Genomic DNA, 24305 nt, shown 5'->3' with positions numbered 1-24305 from the left:
GCACATAAATATATTTGAGTCCAAGCTTTGATATTTCTCCTTATCCATGTGGTTTATTTGTTCTCATGATTAGACTTGAAAAACTTTGAGAACAAGAGATCTGAAACTGGTATAAATTAACTTTTTAATTGCTTTGGACTCCTCAGCAAATCTAAAAATTCTCAGTGCTGTTGTGCATAACAAAGTGTAAACGATACATTTTTTTTGTCAAATATTAGGAGGCATTCAAGTGCATGCAGTAGGGATTTGAGGTGGGTAACAAAATTCCTCTGGCTGGCTGGCAGTAGGGTGAGAAGACTGCCCAGAAAACAATGGAAGAGTGAATGGTAAATGCCATTGTTGTCCTAAGACTTGGCTGGAGCCACACCACTGTGCCTGGAAGGAGAGAGGAGAACTAATGGAAAGAAGCTAGAGATGAGGTTTCTGCTAAAAAATGTTATTAAAATAGCTGTGGAGAGGAAATGAAAAGAAATCAAGGTTATTCTCTCTGTCAAATGGTATTTAGTCATGGGAAGCTGATGGCACACTGACTGGAAGAGCAAGGTTAGGATACCCAGAATGGCTGTTCAGGTGGCTGCTTCTTCAAGCAGGCAGCTTTCAGGTTATCCGGGCTGCCACTCTTGTCCCTCTTCTATTAATGAAGCTTTTGTTGCTGTTGATGATGTTCTGCTTTGCCATCTGTGTTAAAAGGAATGGTTTTGTCTCAGTATTTTGTTTAGCACTACCTAGTGAGTGACTAAATACACAAACTGCTGTTCTGTTCCATTACGTATGGCCAGTCTCAAACCCCGGGTTTGCAGCACCCCACAGTTACTGCAGCATTCCTGAACAATCCAATAGCCCTTTCCAGGAGCTGTCAGGTCAGGCTGGCTGTAGCAGAGATGTCTTTGGAAGAAGTGCCTAGTTGGGGGTCTCACTACCCAGAAAAGTACTGTGGATTGCCACAGCAGGAGAGGGATTTTTCCTCATGGCCTTCTGAATGCTAAGGGAGTTACAGTGCTTTTTCTTCCTTAGCTCTGTTTTTAGTTAGTGCAGCAGAAACTGCTAGGACAGGATTCTACACTCTACAGTATTTCTGTTGTCCTGCCTTTGTTTTACAGCATTTTTACAGCTCACTTGTTACAAACAGGAAAATATCTATTTAAAAAAAGAAAGTGATGAAGTGCAAATACCTGTCTGACATGCTCTGTAGTCTGTTCCCTGCTGCTGAGAACTGTGATAAATTATTCTGCTGCCTTGCTATGTTGGCTAAAAGTGACTGTGAAAATGATCATAAAACTTCCAGATGTTTGGTATTTTTTTAGACTGGTAATACCTTATTTTGCTTAAGCTTTATTTCTTTTCTGTGTGTACATACGTGGCTCAAAGAATGTGCAGCTGATCCTTCCATGCATTCCCAGTGCATGTCATGTGTGGACAAAAGGAAGAGCTAAAGTTGCATCCTTACTGTGACAATCCGCAGAAAGCTCATCCCACAAATCAGCTTTTTTACCAGGACACTTACACTACCAGGACATTTATAATCATCCAGATGCAGAGATTGCTTTGGTACTTACATCTTTTTTTACTTTGATATCATCTTACAAGCTCTAGCATGAAGATGGCTATAAAGCAGCTGGAGAATGGAAAATATTTGTTAAAAATCAAATATGACATGTTCATCCTGCATAGGAATGTGCTTCTCAGTTATACAACTGTTCTGTGTTTTAACTGCATTTACAAGACTTGTCTTGTTACCTTCTTGGGACTTCACACTCCCAAGGTTATTTCACACTCCTTCAGGCTATAAATGATGGGCATTTGTCTACTGAAGTGTGATTTATTATTTTCATAAAAAAGCCCAACCCTTACATCCCGTGTTTAGCTGGAAAGAGGCTTCCTTGTACCCCAAGACTTTAAATTGTGAGCAGCCATTTACTCACTGCTTTTACTTCTTTGGATCGTGCTGTTCAAGGATCACGGTTCCCTCCTCTCACCATGAAGAGTTTTGCTCTCCTTTTCCTAGTTGTGATCTGTGGCATGGGAGGACTGGGACAGAAGCTGAAGCCAAAGAAGAGAAGCAATGGTGAAGAAATCAAATTTCGGACTAAAACCAAAGATGTTTGCACAATAACCACGAGTGGCGATGTCGAGGAGATGAAACTTAGAATTGAATGCAAAAGCCAAGGCTTGTCCTACTGGTGTGAATTCAGTGGCAAGCCATCAGTCTGTCGTGCTTTCAGAAATAACCCAAAGATTTACTGGAATCAGATCGCAGCAGAGCTCAGAAAGGTCCCGCACGCTTGCGAACCCATGGAAGTGTTGAAGACCACCATGTGCCAAAAGGCTCCCCCAGAAGCTCTCATGAGGCAAATAGCTGCTGGTATGGAGCCAGAAGAGATAGCAGACCAGGAAAAATCAGTCCAGAAAGCCTCCATTCCTATGAGAGAAGCAGGGCAAAACTCTGACCCAGCCCAGCGTGGTCAAGGGTCTGAAATTGAAACAGAAGCAATGAAGCTGGCACGGGAACACTGCTGGGAATCTCTGCATGGTGTCTGCTCCTACATCATTGGCATCCTTAGGGGCTAAGGGTTTACTTCAGGTAAAACTAATCTGGAAGCACAGCAGAATATCCCTGAGAGTAATTCTGTTCTATAATTTTTTTATTTATTTTGGGGGTCTCCAGGATGTGGACAGCGAGGTGCTAAGCTCACTTGCTAAAATCTAGCATTACAAGGCTTTTGGGGGCTGGACAGCTTAAATTTCCAGTGGTCCATATTGGTTCAGGACTCCTGTAAAACCTCCTGTGAGGTCTTCAGTATGTACTGACGTGTTTGCCCTATCTGTTTTTAATCTATGGTATTTCAGTTCTAACTGTTTGAATTGGGCTGATTTTTGCCTTCTGTCACTCCTTTCCTCTTGTGCTGCCTTCTGGATTTACACCAGGGAAGTACAATAACTAATAAATGCATCATATCCAGCCAACTGCCTCAGTTAGAACAAACTGCATTCAGAGGCTGAGGGAATAAAGCTTATTCATCAAAACTGCTGGTTAATAATGAAATATTTTAATCTAAAATATTAGTTCATAAATCCCTTGCAGAAAACCCAAGTGGACTGTCTTGGTTTGTGAGTCTGTTACTGTAGAGCAATAGGGGATCACATGCAGGCTCTTGTTAGGTAAGTCTCAGGTTTTCAGCCAGCATTTAAAAAGGCAAAGCCCTTTATTGCAGAAGTGATTGGTTTTATATCCACTTCTGTTCCAGCTCAGAGAGAAAGCCAGGAGCTGATAAGTGGACTTGGCAAACTTGTGAGAAATGGGAATATGTGCAGTGTGAGCTGGCAAGTGTTTAGGCTGCTAATGATAATTTATGCCTAATACAGCGAAGTGACTAATTTTCTTTTTTTTGTTTTGTTTTGCAGAGCAGTGGTATTACAGCTGAAGAAGGGTCCTTGCTGCATTGTAATAATTTAGACATAAGAATTTTGGTTAAAATCAGTGATTTCTATAAATCTCCTAGCTGTTTCCTTTTTAGAGAAAAAATGAAACTTTTTAACAGCTCTGAAAAATTCACAAAACTGGAGTGACTGTGCTTAAAGTGTAAGGATGAACTAACTGCCCTTTGGTTTGTGACACACCTGGGTGTGCTGCATTTATGTAACCTAGGATCTGCTTGACCTTGTGTATGTTTTTGTGTGTATTGACTTGCTTAGTTTGTTAGAGATGAAAGCTGTTAATGATGATGCACTTAGTGCAAACAATAAAAATGAGATTTTTTGAAAAGTTACTTGGTGTGATTTCTTGAAATTTTAACAGGTGCTTTTTGTATATAGTCACAGTATTTGACACTTGTTTCTTAAGAGATTGTTGGTAGAATGTGTAAGAGAAATGAGGGGTCTGAGTCACTGCTTTCCCACTGTGAACAAGTTTACATGAATATTAATACTTTCAATGTTATGAGGTTTATATTGCAATAATGATTTTTGGCCAGCAGGAAAAAAGACCTGTTGAAATCAGAGAGTAATGTAAGAATATATTTTTGAACATAGCAGATGAAAAGTGTTCACCAGTGATGCATCCTGCAGAGTTCAGTGTTACCAGGACCTGTTAGTGGTACTATTAATGTTTGGTTTCAGTAGATATTCTGAAAAGTAACTTACCTGGCAGCTTGGGCACTTGCCTAAATCTCCTAAAAAAACAAAATGAGATCTAATGGCCTTTTGTCATATTACAACACAGTCATGTTCAGGTTATTATTTAACAATGATTCCTTTTGTTCCCAAGTGAGTTTGACAGCAGGGATGTGCCTGGAAATTCTTCATACTGTAGAATTTAACAGTGCTCTGTGTTTGCCTTGCAATGTTTCTGCAAGGTATTGTTGACTGAAGTACTTCTGCAGCTTTACTCAGATTTGTAATTTTCACTACACAATTCCAGATCATGATTGTCCAATCATTAAACTTTATGCCTTGTACCAAAAACTTGAAATCAATTTCTTTCACCTAACCTCTTGATAAATATGGAAAAGAATAGCAAGTCAGGAACACAGGATCAGAGCAGGAGGTTGTATGCACAAGGCAGAAATATAATTTGAATGCAGATAAAATGTGTAAGCTGTGTTTTTCTCTGCCATTAATGCAATGTGGTTAATTTTCTTTTGTGATCTCAGTTACCATTGCCAGGCTCTTGTGCTGTGAGTAAAAAATGTAGTAGTACACCTACTCACCTAATTCTGTCATAGAAATTAATATAATTGTCTGATTTGCAAACACACACAATGCATCAAAGTGACACTAGGGAACTGTTTGCAATGTTGAGGGGAGGAGAGGGTTTTCTTGAGGTGTGCTTTTAAATATTTTTAAACGCCCATTACATATGATGTAAAATCCACTCTGCAGAGTGAGTATTTTGCAGTACTATCCACAGCAGGAATGACTTCAAAAATGAGACAGTGACTTGCATTGGGAGAAACCTGGGACAACTGGTCACCCACCATACTGTTAGTGGGAGAAAAGAAGAGGTTTCACCTTCACCAAAAGAACATTTTCCCCTTCGTGCCATCTTCCCTTTGTGTACACAGTGAGCTCAGGAGGCAGCAGAGTTGTCTGTCACTTTGTAGAACTGTTGATATAATCTAAAATTTGTGGCCATCACTAATTGTGCTCAGCAGAGGACAATGTCACATCCCAGCACACTGTTTCCCAGGGAGCTTGTGTGTCATTTCAGTAGACCAGGGCTCTGCTGCAAAGGGCTCCTGTACTCTGCTGACTGGAATGACCACCTGAAATTTCACTGTTGAAAGCAGAAATTCAAGTCTTGCACCAAAGGCTTCCCTTTAACAAAATGCTTTCTGTAACATGCTCAGGACCATAGTTGAACACCACCTTTTAGAAAGAGGTGAAGGTGATGCATGCCATGGATTGCATTTCATTGACAATGCTATGCAAGCCTCAGCAAATCACTTAAATATAATGATCTTGTTTCAAAATGTTTAAAAATTGGATGTTAACTGAAATACCCCATTTCAGTGTAACAGCACTGTGACTGTATTGTCTACATTGCCATGTAATTGTGTTTAGCACCAGAAATGTATAATCATGACATTTCAGTTTTCTTCTGAGTATGAAAGTTCTATTCATAAATGAAAGGATGAATTGAGAAGTGTTTGTGGTGAGTTTAGTGCAATCTTTGGGTGCCTCATGAGAGAATTCATGAAACTTGCTGATTCATTCCTTTTAGGTGAACTAGTTAGTCCTGTATATGTAAGTACCTCAGGAAATCCATTCAAGTGGAGGTGGAATTGTGTTTATTTTCCTGACAGAGGAGCAGCAGGCAAAAAAGTTTGTCTGGATTCCTGCAGGTGGGGAGACCATTGATACCCAGGCCTGCTATTTCTGCTGTTAATTCAGTGCAATATAAGGTATCCACCTGCCTCAGAGTCCTCATGTTCAGGTTTCCAGGGAAGCATCCCAAGTACTTGCTACTTTGATAATGGAAGTCTCCAAATAAAAAAGCAAAATCAAGCATTTGGAGAACCTGTGTATGCAAGGATGTGTGTTTGACACACTAAGTTAAGATCCAAAAAAGACTGGAGTGAGTGTAATGGAGAGCTGTCCAGATGGTCAGGACTGGAGCACCCTCCTGTGAGAAAAGGCCAAGGGAATGGGTTTGTTCAGCCTGAAGACTTGGGGAGGAACTTAATAGCCAGCCCTCAATCCATGTGAGAAAGCTACAGAGAATATAGAGCCAGGCTCTTCACTGATGTGTGTGATAGGAGGAGAGATGCTGGTCAAAAATTCATAGGGGTGAGGTTCTGATTAAGTGAAAGGGACAACATAAGGAGGATAAATGCAGGATTCCTCAGAGCTGCTCTGGAATCTCCATCTGTGGAGCTTTTCAAGTCCAACTGGACAAAGTTTAAAGCAGCATACTCTGAGTTGATGTCAGCTATGCAGTAGTGCACTCTGGTGTTTTCTGAGAGAATTGTTTAGGTGCGTTCTCTGGTCATTCTTGCACTGTAATTGCAAGCATTTGGTTTTGCATTCTTGATTTTTCAGTAGATGTCAGAGTTTATATTACATGGATTTAAGGCACAGATACCTCTCACAAAAGAACAAGGGAAAAACTAAAATTTCCCCAAAGTTTCCCACTGCTGTTCCTGCTTCTGTAGAAGCTTTGTGTTTGTCTCTTCTGTTTCTCTTGCTGTTGCTGTTCCCGGTCTCTGCTTTCTCCTTGGAAGCCAGGCACACCACAGATTTTTTTTGAATTCTCTGCTTTTCTTCTTGCAAGTGAGAATTGTTCTAATCAGACTTCACAGATCATTTTACAGTGGCAAAAAGTTATGTGGTGCATACATAGAAGTGGTATATACAAGAACAGGAGTAAGAACTCAGAGTGGAGGAGGTGCAGTCAGTAGATGACAGGACATTGATATTATCTCACAGACATGTTGTTTGCTTTCCCATCTTGAATACAAATTAAACTGCTTGAATGACAGGCAGGAGGCCAGGTCTGGATTTCCAGAGCAGCTATGCTGCTGTATGTACAGAGCAAGAATAAATTAGGCAGATGGGTGATGTGGAGAGGAAGTTGGTGCTCCCCTCCCTGCCCTCCTCAGCAGGTTGTGGAAGTGTTTGTGTAACCCCTGCTCACCACAGCCCCCCTCCCATGGGGGCTCCTGCTGCCCCAGGGCTCACAATGGCCCTAGTCAGGCAGGGAAACAGAGGTGTCCTTTGAGATTCTGCTGGCTGCAGATGTAAAAACCCTGCATTGCTCTGTCACTGCTGCTGTGACCCCTAAAAATTAATGTGCTGGTGCTGACATTGGTCGCCCCTTTATTTGTCTTACTGGTGTAACATGAGGGCACTCCAACAAATGCAGCCGTAATGAAGTGAGGAATGTGCCTAGGGACTAGGCTAGGAGCTCCACAAGGAAGGAAATGGTGAGAAAAATTCAGGCTCTGACCTCTCCATTTCCTCTGCCAAACAGCCCAGCAGGAGGGCAGGAGTGCTGCCCCCATCCTCCCCTCTCACCCCACTCCAACGTGGGTGCTCTCAGAGAGACACTGAGAAGACCCCCTGTTTCTTACACTCCAGAAATTTACAATGGCTTTAGTACAAATCTCCCATCTGAATGCAGCAGTATTTCTCTGGTTTAGTTAAGCTTATACTTAATTAAAACCATTACTCTTCACTTCTTTCCGTTCATTACCTTGAATATAATGATTTGGAGAAGGAACAAAAAGCTGATAAGGAGAGGAACAAAAATAATATTTAAAACCTAGTGGTTTTATATTTTAAAAAAGCTTTGTACAAATACTAAGCAGCTAGTCTGGAGTAGCTGGCTCAACAGAGAACACAATGATGGGTTAACAGGAAAGGGCCTTTGATGATGCCAAGGTTTCACTGATTATTCCAAAACTAAAATTTACAAGTGTCTATATGGCAAGAAGACAGCAATGAATAAAGTGGCTTTTACCCTTTATGTAATACTTAAATAAATTATGGTTTAAATTATTTTGTGAAATAATTTCATTAGTTTTGTTGACCTTCAAAAATCTCTTTTTGTCTTTTCAGAAGCTGTCCAAATGTTGCAGTTTTTATTCTTGACCCGTCTCACCACAGCAGTGGGTCAGCCATTGAGCCCTGTTCAGGTGTAGACCATACAGAACACTTCAGTCAGCAGCTTGACCTACTTTGGAGCAGTTTTAGACTTTTAGTGGTGCTGAAATGAGGCAGGTCTAAGGGTACTTTGCTGAGCTCAACTACACTGTAAAATACCATTGTCAAAAGGAATTGGGTAGCTCCATTTATTTTCAGATCTGAGGTGAAGACCTGACCTAGCACCACTGTTCACCAGTAAACCACATCCCCAAGTGCCACGTGACATGGCTTTTGAACACTTTCAGGGGTGGTGATCCCACCACTTCCCTGGGCAGTCTGTACCTGTACTGTCTGTACCTGTACCTGACCAACCTTTCAGTGAAGAAATTTTTCCCAATATCCAATCTAAACCTGTGGCAGAACTTGTGGCTATGACCTCCTGTTCTGTCACTTGTTACCTGGAAGCAGAGGCCACCCTCACCTGGTTACCACCTCCTTTCAGGGAGTTCTAAAGAGTGATAAGGACTCCCCTGAGCCTCCTTTCCTCCACACTAAACACTCCCACCTTCCTCAGCTGCTCCTCATGGAACTTCTGCTCCAGACCCTTCCCCAGCTCCACTGCTCATCTCTGGACATGCTCCAGCCCCTCAGCATCTTCCTCGCAGTGAGGGCCCCAAACTGAGCACAGGATTTGAGGTGTGGCCTCACCAGTGCCCAGGACAGGGACAATCACTGCCCTGGTCCTGTTGGCCAGATTATTTCTGAAACAAACCAGGTGTCACTGGCCATCTTGGCCACCTGGGCACAGCTGGCTCGTGTTCAGTCACTGTCACCAGCACCCCCAGGTCCTTTTCCACCAGGCAGCTTTCCGGCCACTCTGCCCCAGCCTGTGGCACTGCCTGGGGTTGTTGTGACCAAGGGCAGGACCTGGCACCTGGCCCTGTTGAACCTCATAAAACTGAGCTCAGCCCCCTGATCCAGCCTGTCCAGATCCCTCTGCAGAACCTGCAGTCATTTGGCCTGTGTCATCAATCATACACATATAGCACTCACTATCTAGTAATTAAAGATTGTTTTAAACAGTTTATGACTCAGATTCTGAAGGCTGAGGATGGAAAAAGTGGGAAGTGGTTATGGGAATGCTGTTCTTTAACAGGTACAGCCCTCAGCCCTGTTCCCAACCAACAGGTTTGTTAACTCAGGTCCTCTTTACCTACTGCAGGAGAAAAGTCCCTGAATTTCCTGATGGCATGAAGCAGGACATCGATGTGAGATTCCTCTACACAGAAGAACAAATAGAATTAAAAATGAGTAAAAGGACACTTGGTGCATTCATGTTATATCAGAGGGGAAAGTGGTAATTTAAACTGGAATTGAAATTGCAATGCTGCACCTTCAGCAGTGATATTCTGATGCACTGCTTTTCACTCATTTTCATAAAAGTTCTGGCTGAAAAGGACTGAATTATTCCTAAATACTCATAAAAAAATCCTAAATATTTAGAATATTTCTAGCTCTCTGCAAAACCATTAGAAATGTATTAATACCTAATGTTTAGGATTATTAATTTCTTGTCTGTTGATGGTCTCCACATGGAGGAGCTGTAGAGTTAGAAATGATCCAAGAGATGTCATGTCTTCTCTAAGTTAACTGAGCAACCCCCAAATCTATCATAAATGTTGAGGTATGTGCATCCTTTCAGCTTTTGCTGACCCTGACAAGTTGCATTAAAACTCAGAAAGATGGATGAGGAAACTTATTTACTTTTTTTCTTTGGCTTCTATTCACCACATAGCTGAACCTGCTGAGATCAGTAAAATGAGAATGGCAAATAAGATTTTTCCATTTCCTTGTCCTTTCTTTGTGCTCTCAGAGGCTGTGTCAGATGTGGAAGTGCTGGGAGCTGCCAGCCCACACAGCAGCTGTGAAATGCAGACTCTGTGGTCTTTATTCTGCCTTGCTGAGCTTCCAGCAGGAGTTTTCAGAGCCCCTTCCAGATGTGAGCTCTGGAGCCTTGCAGCTTATGCTGGGTTTCAGGGAAGACCCAAGGATCATGGAGGATGAACTTCATGGCTAATCCTGCCAGTGGTCAGGTCACATTTTGGAGCTGACCTGCCTTGTGGAGGGATAGCTTGTGTTAGCCCAAGGCCACTTTTTCTATGGAGCTGAAATAGCTTCTTCAAAAGAAGAAGGAATAATCTAACTCAGTCAAATAGTTGTTACAACTGTGACTGCACCTTCCTGTTGTCTTTGCTGGGATAATGCTGGGGTTTAGGAGCCAAGGCAGTGCCAATGCAGCTTGGACATCAGCATTTTTTAGTGACAGAAAAGCTCTGGGAGTGAACCCTGTGTTGGTTCCTTTTCGCCTGGAATCCACTGAAATAAAAATTCCTGTTATTTATTTGCAGGATTTATGTGTCTGTGATGGGTGAGCCCAGGCATCAGTGAAGCCTCCCACAGCCACTCACTCTCCTTCTCCAGTGAGATGGGGGAGAGAACTGGGAGAGAAATAGAGAGGGAGGAATGTGGGCAGAGGTAAATACATTATAATAAGTGAAGGAAAAGGGGAGAAACAACAGCAAGTGATGCAAAGACATTTTCTTTACACCTCCCCCAAGCAGGCTGGTGCCCACTGAGTCTCAAGCTGGGTTACTCTGGAGGGACAAGCCCCAGTTTGACTGCTGTGGGCAGTGACCTGCAGCATGGAACATCCCTGGGGTCAGCTCTCCTGCCCTGGCCCTGGCACACCCCTTGAGAAAGGGGCACAGTGGGACACAGAGAAGGCCCTTGTGCTGCTCAGTGACAGCAGAAACACGGGCATGCTGTTGGCACTGCTCTAGTCACTCACTGAAACACAGCACCATATGGGCTGCTATAAAAAGCTGCATCCCTCCCAGCCAGACCCAGCACAGTCTCCTACACCACCAAGTCCCTGGTTTTCCTCTCCTCTTTCCTGGTTTCCTTTTCCTGGAACAATTTCTTGGTTCCTGTTTCCATTTTCCCACTGTACTTAAAAAGTGTGCATGGAATGCATGTTTATTCCATAGCAAGTGCTAGAAACATCTTGCTGTGCTTGGAACCAGTCCTAAAATTATAAGGCAGTGATAAACTCAAGAGAGTTTATGCAGTATGGTTTCTTAGTCAAGGTGGAACCATCCATTCTTCTCTCTCCACACAGAATACGCAACAGTCTTTTCAACAAATTCACAAATAAAAGCACTAATATTGATGACCATAAAAGAAAGAAAGAATTTGTTCAATGCCTATTACATTATAGATATAATATAATATAATATAATATAATATAATATAATATAATATAATATAATATAATATAATATAATATAATATAATATAATATAATATAATATAATATAATATAATATAATATAATATAATATAATATAATATAATATAATATAATATAATATAATATGTTATACATTACATTACATTACATTATATTAATTATATATGTGCACATATATATTTATTGATACAGCTTAATTTATTTACAGACTTAAGCTATATAGGAAGGGTCATGAGAGTAGATGAAGACCAGAGTTATCACTGATATAATTACCAGACTTTTGAAAGTCCATGTATTGTGACCAGGACTGCATTAGAGTAAAACTAGAAAGGAAATCCAAGTGCCTTTGATTTCTGAAAGTAAAAGGTTCAGATCACATGTGGTTTACAGATCAGACACAACCTCAGAAGAAGTTGTCAGCAGCTATGGAAGAATGTCTCTCTGTTTTACCACATCTTGGCCTGTACACACTCTGTCTTCAACTCCATTAATGTTGATCCTTGTGTCACTTTACAACAACTTCACAGTGTGGAAGAATTTCACCACTGATCTAGTCAGTATTTGAAATGTTCCATACTTCCTTTGCTGATCTTGGTTCCCTTCACCTAGGCAGGATCAATTAGTATTCCTGCTGTGTCTACACAAAGTAATTCAGTACTGACCAGTGCATACATCAGAAAAAATCCCAAAACAAATACCTAAGTAATTTAAATTTCCCACTAAGAAAAATAAATCTTACCTTTATGAGAAGCTGGATTGTAACTAGAAGAGGGCTGAATCTCATTTCTTACCTTCATCCTCCTGAAGTAACTCTACAAGCATTGCCTTAATGCAAAAATGTTTTTCTGCTTTTCAGCTGGAAGCATATGGGCACCTTTTCCCTGCAGTGCTTTACAGAGAGCTCAGGCTCTCATCACAGCTGGAAGGGGCTGCAGCAGCACCAGGCTCAGGGCTTGGGGGGAGCAGGACCATCCCTTGTGTTCCACTGATGCTGTCTGATGATTTCATGCAATGTTTCCATTTCTGCCTTCTCATAAGTGCATGACTTGCAATTACCCTGAGCTGACTAAAGTCAGTCAATAATTTACTGTGGCATCTTGTTGTCATTTTACTCACTTCATCTCATCTCTCTGTAAGAGTTCCATCCTTTGTCTGATTGTATTTCTGATCAGACAGAGAGGCTCTTGCAGTGCTCTAAGCTGTGGAACTCTTAGCAGAGCAAGACAGCAATCAGTGTTTTCCCCTGGCTGCCAAACCAACTTGAGCCTGTCCTGAATATCATGAATCTGTGCTAATATATCTAGCAGCCAACCTGCTCAAATAAAACCACAGGACTTTGAAATTACTGTTCTTGGAGAATGTTTAGCTGTGCTTAAGGTAGAGATGTGATTAACTTGTATTAGAGCCAAAAGTAAATGAAAATATACAAATTCAGGTTTTCAGGTAAGTCCTTACAGATATTGGAAAGATCACTATGAAACACATTTCAGTCTAATAGCCTTTTATTTCATGTTATTTTTATTATGAGACTTTTTTTCTTTCTATATAAAATGTATCCCCTGTATTCTGTGAAAGATAAATCCTCAGAAGAAGAAAAAACAGTTCTGGGTTTTTTATCTATCAAATACCATCTCTTATTTGGTGATCCTGCAGCATTATCAGAAACAATCAAAATCTTAGGCTCTGCTTAGATTTTAATATATTTACCACCAACTCTTGTGTCTTGTATACCAGCAATCATTCTTATCATAGCATCAGCATTTAAGGTCCTGTATAGAAGAGGATAATCATGTTTATTTAATGGCAAATATTTATACTTCTTTGAATTGTTTCAATGTCAAGCAAACTTTTATAAGGTCAGTCTGACATACTTCCACAATAAAATTAAGGGAGAGGAGACATTTCAAATTTTCCTTGTTTGAATTCAGAAGGCCTCCTCCTGCCAAGGCAAAACCCTTTGTAAGCTCCATTTAGCATCAAAATTTTGGGTGTTCTCTTTAATGTAAAAGTTTTTTTCTCTGTATTATCTCATTAAACAAGAGGAATTTCCTCACTATTTCAGAAACATTCCTGATGACCATCACGGGCTTGGATCTGCTTGAATGAGTCAAACCCAGCTGTGTTTTTGTGGAAACCCCGCTGTCCTTGCCTGCAGAGACAGAGCAGTGCTCTGCAGGTCTGGGAGCGAGCTCTGCCTGCTCCAGCAGGGTCAGAGAGCAGCTCAGTGACAGGTCAGCCACTGCTGAGTGCACACAGGAGCTGGGAGCAGAACCTTGGTGGCAACGAATGCCAGGATCTCTAAATCAGAACGCTGCCAGGATAATGCATCACGTAAATAAAGAAGCACCACAAGTAAAAACTACTGGCTTCATAGATGAAGAAGGTAAACAGTAATACTGGGCTTAAAAATGACAGATAAAATTATTAAGCTGCTAATTTCACATAGAGATAGCCACTATATGAAGCAGCAGCTTTCACTGAATTTACTAATGTTTGAGGAATTTAGTTCTTAAATGTAAATGTGAACCTCTGCATGAACTGGAGTTTGCTATAAAATAACCTTACTATTTAATCTTGTAAATTGCTCTTTTAAAATTAGCTTAAAAACATAAAACAATCATTTGATTTCTGTTGTTCTTTGATTTACTTACAGTTAATACTTGTTTGAATTAAATAGTGTTTGTTTCTTTTTATTTGGGTTTCATGATATTGGTTTTCATGTGGGTGCTGTTCTGCCAAATTCAGTTGTCAGTTTTGGCCAGCTTGTGAAATAATTGGATGGTGTTAAAGTCTCAATGAAGAGAGGCATCTCAATGATGCCTTTTTAAAATCTTTATTTAACTAATATGAATTTAATCCCAGGTCAGAAGTAACTGAAAATTGTTAACTGATGAGTTTGCTTCCACTTCTTTCAAATAACTGTGCCTCCATGTAGAATAATTAATTAGCAGACCTCAGTGGACTGAAACCATCACTACATTTTAAATTAAACAGCCCCTTCCAGAGAAAGGCCAGTAGGCCATGGAATCATTTTCTGCCGTGTTGGGCACAGGCAGGGAGATGCACAAGAGCTGGTGAAGGTGTCTCTGCCTGCGAGACAAGTATTTTATTGCTGTGTGACAGGGCTGCGGCACTCAGGGCTGATAGCTCACTGCCTTTTGTTACTCCTCAGCTCACACAGTCGAGCAGGAAATGGAGTTTCAGCTCCTTGCCTGAAGCTTGTTCACCCAGGGATGGGAGAGCCAGAGAGCAGCCCTCAGTCCTTGTTCACCAGGGATGGGAGAGCCAGAGAGCAGCCCTCAGTCCTTGTTCACCCAGGGATGGGAGAGCCAGAGAGCAGCCCCCAGTCCTTGTTCCCCAGGGATGGGAGTGCCAGAGAGCAGCCCTCAGTCCTTGTTCACCCAGGGATGGGAGAGCCAGAGAGCAGCCCTCAGTCCTTGTTCACCAGGGATGGGAGAGCCAGAGAGCAGCCCTCAGTCCTTGTTCACCCAGAGATGGGAGTGCCAGAGAGCAGCCCTCAGTCCTTGTTCCCCAGGGATGGGAGAGCCAGAGAGCAGCCCTCAGAGCAGCCCTCAGTCCTTGTTCCCCAGGGATGGGAGAGCCAGAGAGCAGCCATCAGAGCAGCCCCCAGTCCTTGTTCACCCAGGGATGGGAGAGCCAGAGAGCAGCCCTCAGTCCTTGTTCCCCAGGGATGGGAGAGCCAGAGAGCAGCCCTCAGTGCAGCCCTCAGAGCAGCCCTCAGAGCAGCCCTCAGTGCAGCCCTCAGAGCAGCCCTCAGAGCAGCCCTCAGTCCCTGCACACAGTGACTGCTCGGGGGGCAGAGCTGGGGCCGCCACTCCTGTCCATGGACACACTTGGTCCTTCAGCAGGAATTCCTGCAGAAGTGATGGCACCTACAGCCTGGGCCTGCTGTGTTTGGTTAGTGAACAGCACCAGAACTGGCTGCTTGGTTTTAATCACAGCCAGAATTCCATATTGATGATGTATGTGCCTAGACACCACAAATTGAGTGCTTGTATTGAATTGAATTGACAGAACTGATGGACCTTAATTTGAAATGTAAGCAGCTCTTCACATCACTGATCCTGGGTCTGTTTTAATTCATTCTGCCTGAGCATTTGCACAGAGAAAAACATCTTGTTGCCACACTGATGACTGACAAATGGCTGATATTCTATGGAACCTTATTTTTAGATGGTCAAAGGAGTCCAATCAACCATTTACTATTCACAAATAAATATTATAAATATAAATTTTATAAATATAATAAAATTAATATAATATAATATAATATAATATAATATAATATAATATAATATAATATAATATAATATAATATAATATAATATAATATAATATAATATAATATAATATAATATAATATAATATAATATAATATAATCAATATACTATATATTATTATATATTATATATTATTTATATGGTATTATATTTTTATATTATATTTTATATTATTTTATATTATATTTATTATATTATTTTTATATATTATATTTATATATTTATATTATATTTATTATATTATTTTTATATTATATTTTTATATTATATTTTTATATTATATTATATATAATATAAAAATATAAATTTTATATACAAAAGTTTTACTGTTTGTTTATAAAATTTAGTTTTTATTCTGTGAGGAAAAAGCTATGAATGAACAGGAGCCTCTTGATGTCACAGAGAAGACACCACATGAAACTGCAGTTTGCAAATAATGCACCACTGCAACTAATAGTATAAATGATAATAATTTCCTATATAAAAAATACATATATGTGGATAATATTTAAGCAGCAATAAGAACTAGCTGAGAAAATACTGTGCTTCTTCCACACCAATGAATCGTAACATAATAATAAGCATGAAACCTCTTCTTCTCTTTGCTTAAACAGCAGAATTTAATTATTGATTTAATTATAACACTTCTGATGAAAAACTAAAGATGCTAATTACCTGTCTGAAATTTGAGACAAAAGGCACAGGAGTATCTCTGGTCTGAGATTTTCCATACAGAATTTACACTGGGATTTGAGTGTCTATGTTTGTAATTCTCAATGACTACATTTATTTGCCAGTGTTGCCAATTTTTTCCCATGCCTTTTTATTTTAATAACTAAACAGCTTTCCATAAGTTTTACCTTGCCAAATTGGCTGTTCAGCTTTGCCATTTGTTGCATGGATCAAATTGTCTTTTGATGAATTGTCTGCACTGTTTGTTCTGGGGCAAATCTGTGCATGCAGTTTACAAGCAAACAGCATTTCAGCCCAGCAAAGGGCACAACTAAGGGGTATTTTAAGATGTGCATGACAGAAAGGACAAAATGCTTTTTTGGAAATGATATTATAAACAGGTTTTTGCATCAACTTTTTTGTTGGCAATTAGGTACTAATTAAGCATCTAAGAAATTGAGCTCATAATTTAATTTTGTGTACTTTCTTTTAAAGATGAAAATTGAAGGAAGTGGCTGTTCTGATCACCTGATAGCACAGCTCCCAGAAGGATTTCTGAGGTACAGGATGAATGTGTACTACATGCCAGGTAAGTAGGAGACATCCACAAAGCATCTGTTAATATCTAATAACAACCAAACAAAAAAGGTATTCTGAGGGCATAGCAATAAAACTCCCTGATGTCCAGACCAACCTCCATAGGCTGAGGCTGCTTTTTATGCACCTAAATATGTAAATCTTGGTTTCCTGAGATTTTTAAATCATCTAAGCAGGTCAGGCAGGAGCTCCAGCTGGCTCAGACAGATTATCTCAAAGATGATGGTGCCCATGTCAACAAACACCTGACTGCAGAACTCTAGAGAAGCTCCTGCACACCACAGATGGGAAGAGCTGACATGTCCAGCTTGCCACAAGCTCAGGGAGGGAGCACCAAAGGAACAGAAAGCAGATTTTCACTTTTGCAGCCTTTTCTCCACCTGTCCTCCCCCATTTTTGTGAAGTAGGCTCATATGTCCTATTGAAAATGGAGCAGCTGAACTAACACTGACATTGAAACTTATTTTGCTTGTCAAAGCCATCAAAACAGGGAATTTTGAAAGTGATGAATGGTGGAGTGCTTAAATATTTTCAATACCTTGTGGTTAATGTCACCAATAAATGGCATTTTGTAAATGCAGACAAAAAAATTGTTGCAACATCACCTGCAAGAACATTCCCTTTCCAGGTGAAGAACATCTGGCATCTCCTAGTGAATATCTCTGAGAAAGTGTGTGACAGAGCTGGAACAGGAACACATAGCTCCTTCCTGTAAATCAGCGCTTGGTCACATTTCCCATGGTTCTTCAATACTTGTAACCTCCCTCTCTTACCTGTCTGGACACATAGTTCAGCTGCAGTAGGAAGGTGGTTTGGTGAGGTTTTTGGCTTGCTGAGGGTTTTGGCAGTTTGGTGAGGGTTTTGGCTTTGGCAGTCCCTTGCCAAAAGAGCAGCTTGCTCAAAGCTCTCATAGCTGAACCTATACCCTCATCTGCCAATATTTTAATTTATACTATGTTTACCCAAGTAATCGGGCATGTTAAAACTGCACCTAAATTAGTACCAGAACATGAGTTTAGCATGGCCCTTTGGTTTTATGCTGTCCCCAGGGTAATTAGCCCTGATGAGAGGCTCATTAGCTGCAGCACACAGCCACACTAATGCATCTGCAGTTTTGAGGATCCCACAATATACTAAATGCTTCAGATGGTGCTGTGCCTACTGTGGGGTATTGGTTTAGGATTCCTGGGCATGACAATGTCTGCCTTACTTACCTCTTGCATTGTCCTACTTCTCTGATTCCATTCCACCACACATTATTATTTATTTTCTGATCCCTGAGTCATCCCTGCCCCTAATTCATCATCCCTTGCCAGTGTTAACTACAAATCTTTCACATTTAGTGGACTCTTGCAAATAGTTTCATACATACTCATGCCAATCAAAAGTTGCAGGGCACATGTGATGGCTGAACTCAATCAAAAAGCAGACGTGTCTTGGGAGATAGCTCTGATATACAGATCAAACTCTTTGGTTTTCAAGTAAATGCATCCCATTCTCTGCATTTCTGTCCTGCATGAGTTGCAGAATTGCACTCTCTCTTCCTAATTTTTGTTTGTGATTTTTTAAAGAAAGTTAACAGTCTCCTCATTGCCAAACCAGTCTAGACAATGCCTTGCCTATAGCCCTGTCCCTTCATATAATTCCATTTACACTGGATGGGAAAGAACCAAAGATGAATGCCTGTCTATATCTTACACCAGTTTCTGCTTTTCTCTCTTCTTGCAACCTTCTTTTATTCTGATATTCCCCAAGCACGTACAACAAATGCCTCACATTTCTTCCATAAACCTGAAGCAACCAAGCTACAAAGAGGGACTCCTCTCCCCAGCTCTGAATGTGTTTTTAGATTTATCTAATGCTTTTTCTTTCAATGTGGTCCCATAATGATGTAACACACACCTTTCACACACAAAAGCTGGCAGAGAGGGGGGAACATAGACCATTGCTGTGCAGCTGAACCTTAGACCTGTCTGTCACTAATTTTGCAGGAGTTTGAATTTGTTTCTGAGTTTCATGCTTATGGACACTGTCCTAAATGCAGTCATACAATCAGAGAATCCTAGAATGGTTTGGATTGGAAGGGACCTTTAAATGCCATCTAGCTCCAGCCCCCTGCCATGGACAGGGAACCTTCCCCTGGACCAGTTTGCTCAGAGCCCATCCAGCCTGGCCTTGAACATTCCCAGGGATGGGAAGTCCACAACCTCTCAGGTTAATCTATCCAGCGTCTTACCACCCTTATAAAAAACTTCCTTCCTCCTATTTTATCTAATCCCACACTCTGTCAGTTTAAAGCCATCACCCCTTGTCCTGTTATTACATGCTCTGTACAAAGTGCCTCCCTGGCTCTCTTGTAGATCCCCTCTAGGCACTGAAGGGCTGCTGGAAAATCTCACTGGAGCCTTCTCTTCTCCAGCTGACTCTCCTGCCCCAGCCTGTGCTCTCAGGAGAGCGGCTCTCTGATAAACTTAGTGGCCCTCCTCTGGACTGGTGTTCCTTACTACTCAAATAGTTCCTTATTTTGGGTGTTTGAAGTTCTTCAGTGCCAGTTTTTGCGACACGGGGTAACAAAAGGTTCAAAAGGTAACTTAGAAATGCTTTGTGGTATTGTTTTCATTATCATTATCAAATTCTGCTAAGCACAATGACAGTGCAACATGTTGAGGGCATTGCAGGACACATCCCTCAATAGCTGGTAAAAGAGACTTTAGAGAAGCTCATGATCTGATAAAGTTCTTATCATTGTTCAAGAGCAGGGAAGGACTTGGCCAAAGGAACACCCAAATTACGCAAGCTCACCTTGCCGCCCCCATAGCCAGGTGCTTTTTTTGTGCTGGGAATGAGGACTGGCACTGTTCCAGGGAGGTGTGTCAGAGGTGGGTGAGCATGGCCCTGCAGAGTCCTGTTGTGCTGTAACAATCCCTGTGGAGCCCCGAAGGCGTGTCCCTGCCTTTAAAAACACCCGCTGCTCCTGCAGCAGCTCCGGCTCCTCTGGAGGAGGGAATCGCACCGGGAGCTGTGCCTGGGTGTCCCAGCCCCTGCAAGGTATGCACTGCACTCACCTTCCCTTTGCACCTGCAGCAGGAGGGCACTGGGAATTCCTGATCCATTTGATGCTGTGTTTGCTGTGCTTGCAATGGAACCGTGAGTGCCACATGAGGGTCCCAAAGAGGGGTTCATGGAAGGAAGATTTGGGTATGGTACAGGGCATGAAGCAAATCGAGTGAGAACTAAGTACAGCCTGCTCATAGAAGCTGCTACCTGTCCATTCTGCTTTCTAAATTAATTTACATTAATTTAGATTATTTAGATATTTAGATTATTTCAATATTTGCAGATAACTGAATGCTGTGTTTGCTGTGCTTGCAACAGAACCGTGAGTGCCACATGAGGTTCCCAAAGGAGGGGTCCATGGAAGGAAGATTTGGGTATGGCACAGGGCATGAAGCAAGTCTAGTGAAAACTAAGTACAGCCTGCTCGTAGAAGCTGCTACCCGTGTGTTCTGCTTTCTAAATTAATTTACATTAATTTAGATTATTTAGATATTTAGATTACTTAGGTATTTAGATTATTTCAATATTTGCCGATAACTGAATGCTGAAATAGATTCTTTGTTAGCCTGGCTGCACATTCATTTCTGCTTTCTAACACAAAATCTTGGCTACAGAGATAACTATGATGGAAACATAAAAATACATTTAGGATTTTGATCATCAAAATACCAGGTTTAAGCCCTTCTTTCATCCTGAAAGCTGTTTTATAAAGGCAAACACCTACAGAAATAAGCATGCTCTGTGCAGATGCAGGGATCACCTTGACAATAATTTGCTAACTAGCTAAATTTCAGAACTGAAGTTGCACATTTATGCCTGAAATTTGGTGGCTTTAAGCGCGGCCCAGTACTCTGCAGGTTATCTTCAACAGCAAAAAGGTAGTTCTCTTTGTCTAGCAGTCAAGGTGGAAAAGAATGCATCAAGAGTTACTTTTTGCTGTCTGGAAAGACAACCATAACCAACGAAGACAACCAATTTTTTTCAGAACAAATTTAAATACTGGCATAACCAGTGAATTACAAGGATTTTCAGGATGCCTACAAAATAGTTTGCCTCAACTTGAACCAAACAGTTTCCTTTCTGTCTGGGATATTTTTGAAGAATAGCCAGAGGTTGGAGTCAAAAATGCTTATGAGTCATTTCACAACATGGGAGATTGTGGGAACAACTGCTTTATTGTTATAATTTAAGATATCCATCTGAGATTGACAAATCCAAAGTCCAAATTTCTTCTCTGACTGCAGAAAAGATTTTAATTAAGGTACTTCAGTCACTGGGCTGTAGCATGCCCTGGCAGTGACTCTTCTGTTCCCCATTGCACAGATAAAGTAACTGAAAGTTACTCCACAGCCTCTCACAAGGGTAATTCATAATGGTATTTAAACCAGGTATTGTTTACACAAAGGACAGATCATTTTGCTGATAACATCACTTTAATAGGTACCAAAGTGCAGTGCAATGCCATGTCTGAAAAACTTCAACTGTCAAATGTAATATAGCATTAAGTGAAAAGGTTTTTTATTGTTTTGGTTTTTTTGAAGGAAGATACCAGGCAGGACAGAGACCATGAGGATCAAAAGCTTTGGACTCCTTTGTGTGTTGATGCTGGTCTCCCAGATGCTCCTGGCCAACTGTGAAAGGCAGAAGGAAAGAAAAAAGGGAAGACAAGGCATAGAACATGGTGGAAAAAAACAAAAGGAATCTAAACAAGGAAATGAAAAGGGGCAGAAATCAAAAGGAGGAAAATCATCTCCTAAAGGCAAGTTTGAAACCAAGGAAAATGCTGAGTGCACGTGGTCAGTGCTGGACACAAACGCTGTTACTGTGCAGGTGCGGTGCCGGCAGGGGGACAGAGAGTTCTGGTGTGAGTTCTCTGGAGACCCTTCTGGCTGTGCACAGTATGCAGCAAACCAGAAATCCTACTGGAGACAAGTCTCCCGATCCCTCAAGAAGCAGAAGCAGATTTGTCAAGACCCCAAAAGTGTACTAAAATCCAAATTATGCAGGAAAGGCCCACGAAGTGCTCACCTCAGGCTGACTCACTCAAGCCTGCTAACAGCAGAGGGTCCTGCCAGAGAGAACACAATGCATCACACCAAAGAAGTTGTTCAGGCTCCAACAGATGCCTCTGTGACTGAAAAAAGGCTGGAACAGAGTGCTCAAGACTGTGTGGAAGATGTAGATTACATTGACCAGAAAAAGGTGGCTGAGGAATACTGTCCAGAAGGTTTGCTTTCCTTCTGCAACTTTTTTATCACAATGGTCCAAGACAAGCGATGCTGAGGAGGTGTTTCTAAAGCTCTAAATCAGGAAAGTCTGGTCTCTTTTAAGTTACTGAAAACCATTCCAGATTTTATTCTTATGTTTTATAGTGTATATAAGCAAGAAGGAATATATTTTTCTGATTTTGTATATACACAACAGACTGCCACATTTGAAGATGTTATAGATGCTTTGTGCCCACAGATTGCTTCCCAATGGATGTGTTACCAGTGGATGTTACATGCTCTGTGCAGAAGTGTATCAGTCATCTCCTTGGCCCTCTTTGAGCTGTGCTAGCCAAAGGGATGAATTCAGTGCCATGCACTTCTTGGTAATGTACCATGCTTTCGACCTAAAAATTATTAAGAAAAATAAACTTCGAAATACATTAAAAGTATTTCCTCCCTCTCTCTGTGTTTTACTAGATTTCTCTATAAGTGAAATATATCTTAGTCAAAGAATGAGTTTCCAGAATATCTATGTGAAGTGTTGTTTAAAAGTAGTTTTAAAACACTTCTGCAGCTTTGCAGACTTCAGCTTTTGATAGCGAGCTACATTATCGTTAGATTTTCATCATGGTAGTAATGAAGGGCAACAAAATTTTCTGACTTGTCAATAAGTGTGCAAATCTTCAGTTTTTAATCTCACCAAAGGATGTCAAAACACTTTGACAGCACCAATTCCCTCTTTTCTCCTACAGTCTGAAGCACATTGTACCAACTTTCTGGTAGGTAAACAGGGGCTAGAATGAGTTATACAGGTTGTACACAGGCCCAGGACTGGATCCCTTACTCAGCAAATAAACAGCTCATATTCAACACTGCCTGCAGGGTTTTTTGAAATTCTATATTATTTTATTTTTTCTGTATGGAGGACACTAATATTTATCTGTTCATTAAACTTCATCTGTGTTGAAGATGAAGTCTAATGAAAAAACCCAAACAAGCAAACAAACAAAAACCCACAACATAAAAACCCGCCACAAAATTCCAAGAACAAAGATTTTAAAAAATGTAAAGCTAAATAATGACAACTGATCTTTGCTAATTTTTGAAAATTCAGCTGGAAGAACTGTAAGATACTTATGCTTTTCTTAAATACAGCTTACACTTTTCTTGTGGATCTGAGCACAGAAGTATGGTCTTTGCTAGTGATCCACTTGAGGAAAGTTGAAGTTTTTATGAAAAAAAAATTCCCTGATAATTTCTAGCAAATTAAACTAGGATTTCTGTCTCTTGAGAAAATTTCCTTCTGTTAATATGTCATTGACAGAATAGTTTTAAGATGGGTAGCAATGAGTTGAATGTGGGATGCTACTATTAGTCAGACAAACTGCATTTGAGAAGGATTCAGATGTATTTCACCAAGTAAAAATGACAAAAAAAAGAGATTCTTCTTACCAAACATGTTGTCTCTGCATGCCCAGTGGAAACACTGCCTGTTACCAGGCCATGCAGGATAAATTTGGTTGGACTGGTGCCCACCAAAAGCAAAATTCCAGTAAAAAGGGGCATTAACACTAACACCTGGGAGGCTCAAGACAAAGCCATTTTGGTGCCAAGAAGGGTGGGAAAACAGCTACCAGTTCTTTGTTATTAAAGGAGATACATAAATGCTGAAAGGGCTGGCAAATTGAAGCTGCTAGACACTTTGTGCCTTCACATTAGGAGATGATTGAGATAAGAAAGTCAAAAATGCAGAGGAAGTATCAGGAGCTTTATTTGGCCCAAGCAATCACACACCACAGTAATTAATTATTAATGTCTGCTCTGGTATCCAGACACCTTTCTATTAGCTCCAGATTATAACCAGAGCACTGGGAAGGCCTGACTTAAGAGGCTTACTTGCTCCAGATATTTTGGAAAACACCCAATCCTACCTCCCCTCAGCTGCTGCTGCTCTGGGCAGCACTGAGTGAGGACTTTGTTGCCTGAAGCACATCACTCTGCTCACAGAAGGCACTGCTCTCCCTGTGGCTGCCAGCCAGCCAGGCACACTGGGCCACTGACACATCCCAGAGCAA

At 41.0% G+C, this 24305-nt stretch overlaps 2 protein-coding genes across 2 annotated transcripts; both read left to right on the top strand.

Moving 5' to 3' along the window:
- The first annotated feature begins 1977 nt into the window (after window positions 1-1977).
- On the top strand, window positions 1978-2568 carry FGFBP2 (fibroblast growth factor binding protein 2). The gene has a single exon (XM_063158101.1). It carries the CDS (start codon window positions 1978-1980, stop codon window positions 2566-2568), a length of 591 nt encoding a protein of 196 aa, XP_063014171.1.
- A 17380-nt stretch (window positions 2569-19948) lies between these two features.
- FGFBP1 (fibroblast growth factor binding protein 1) lies at window positions 19949-22679 on the top strand. Its single transcript, XM_063158057.1, has 2 exons — window positions 19949-20011; window positions 21562-22679. The coding sequence occupies exon 2, from the start codon at window positions 21587-21589 to the stop codon at window positions 22301-22303; it is 717 nt and encodes a 238-aa protein (XP_063014127.1). The 5' UTR covers window positions 19949-20011; window positions 21562-21586; the 3' UTR covers window positions 22304-22679.
- The last annotated feature ends 1626 nt before the right edge of the window (window positions 22680-24305 follow it).

Source organism: Melospiza melodia, chromosome 5, assembly GCF_035770615.1.
Source record: "Melospiza melodia melodia isolate bMelMel2 chromosome 5, bMelMel2.pri, whole genome shotgun sequence".
NCBI lineage: Eukaryota > Metazoa > Chordata > Aves > Passeriformes > Passerellidae > Melospiza > Melospiza melodia.
The sequence above is the reverse complement of the archived record's forward strand: the minus strand, read 5'-3'. Positions and strand labels throughout refer to the sequence as shown.

Coding starts and splice junctions, on each gene's coding strand:
- FGFBP2 (XM_063158101.1), top strand. CDS start 1,978: ATGAAGAGTTTTGCTCTCCTTTTCCTAGTTGTGATCTGTGGCATGGGA.
- FGFBP1 (XM_063158057.1), top strand. CDS start 21,587: ATGAGGATCAAAAGCTTTGGACTCCTTTGTGTGTTGATGCTGGTCTCC.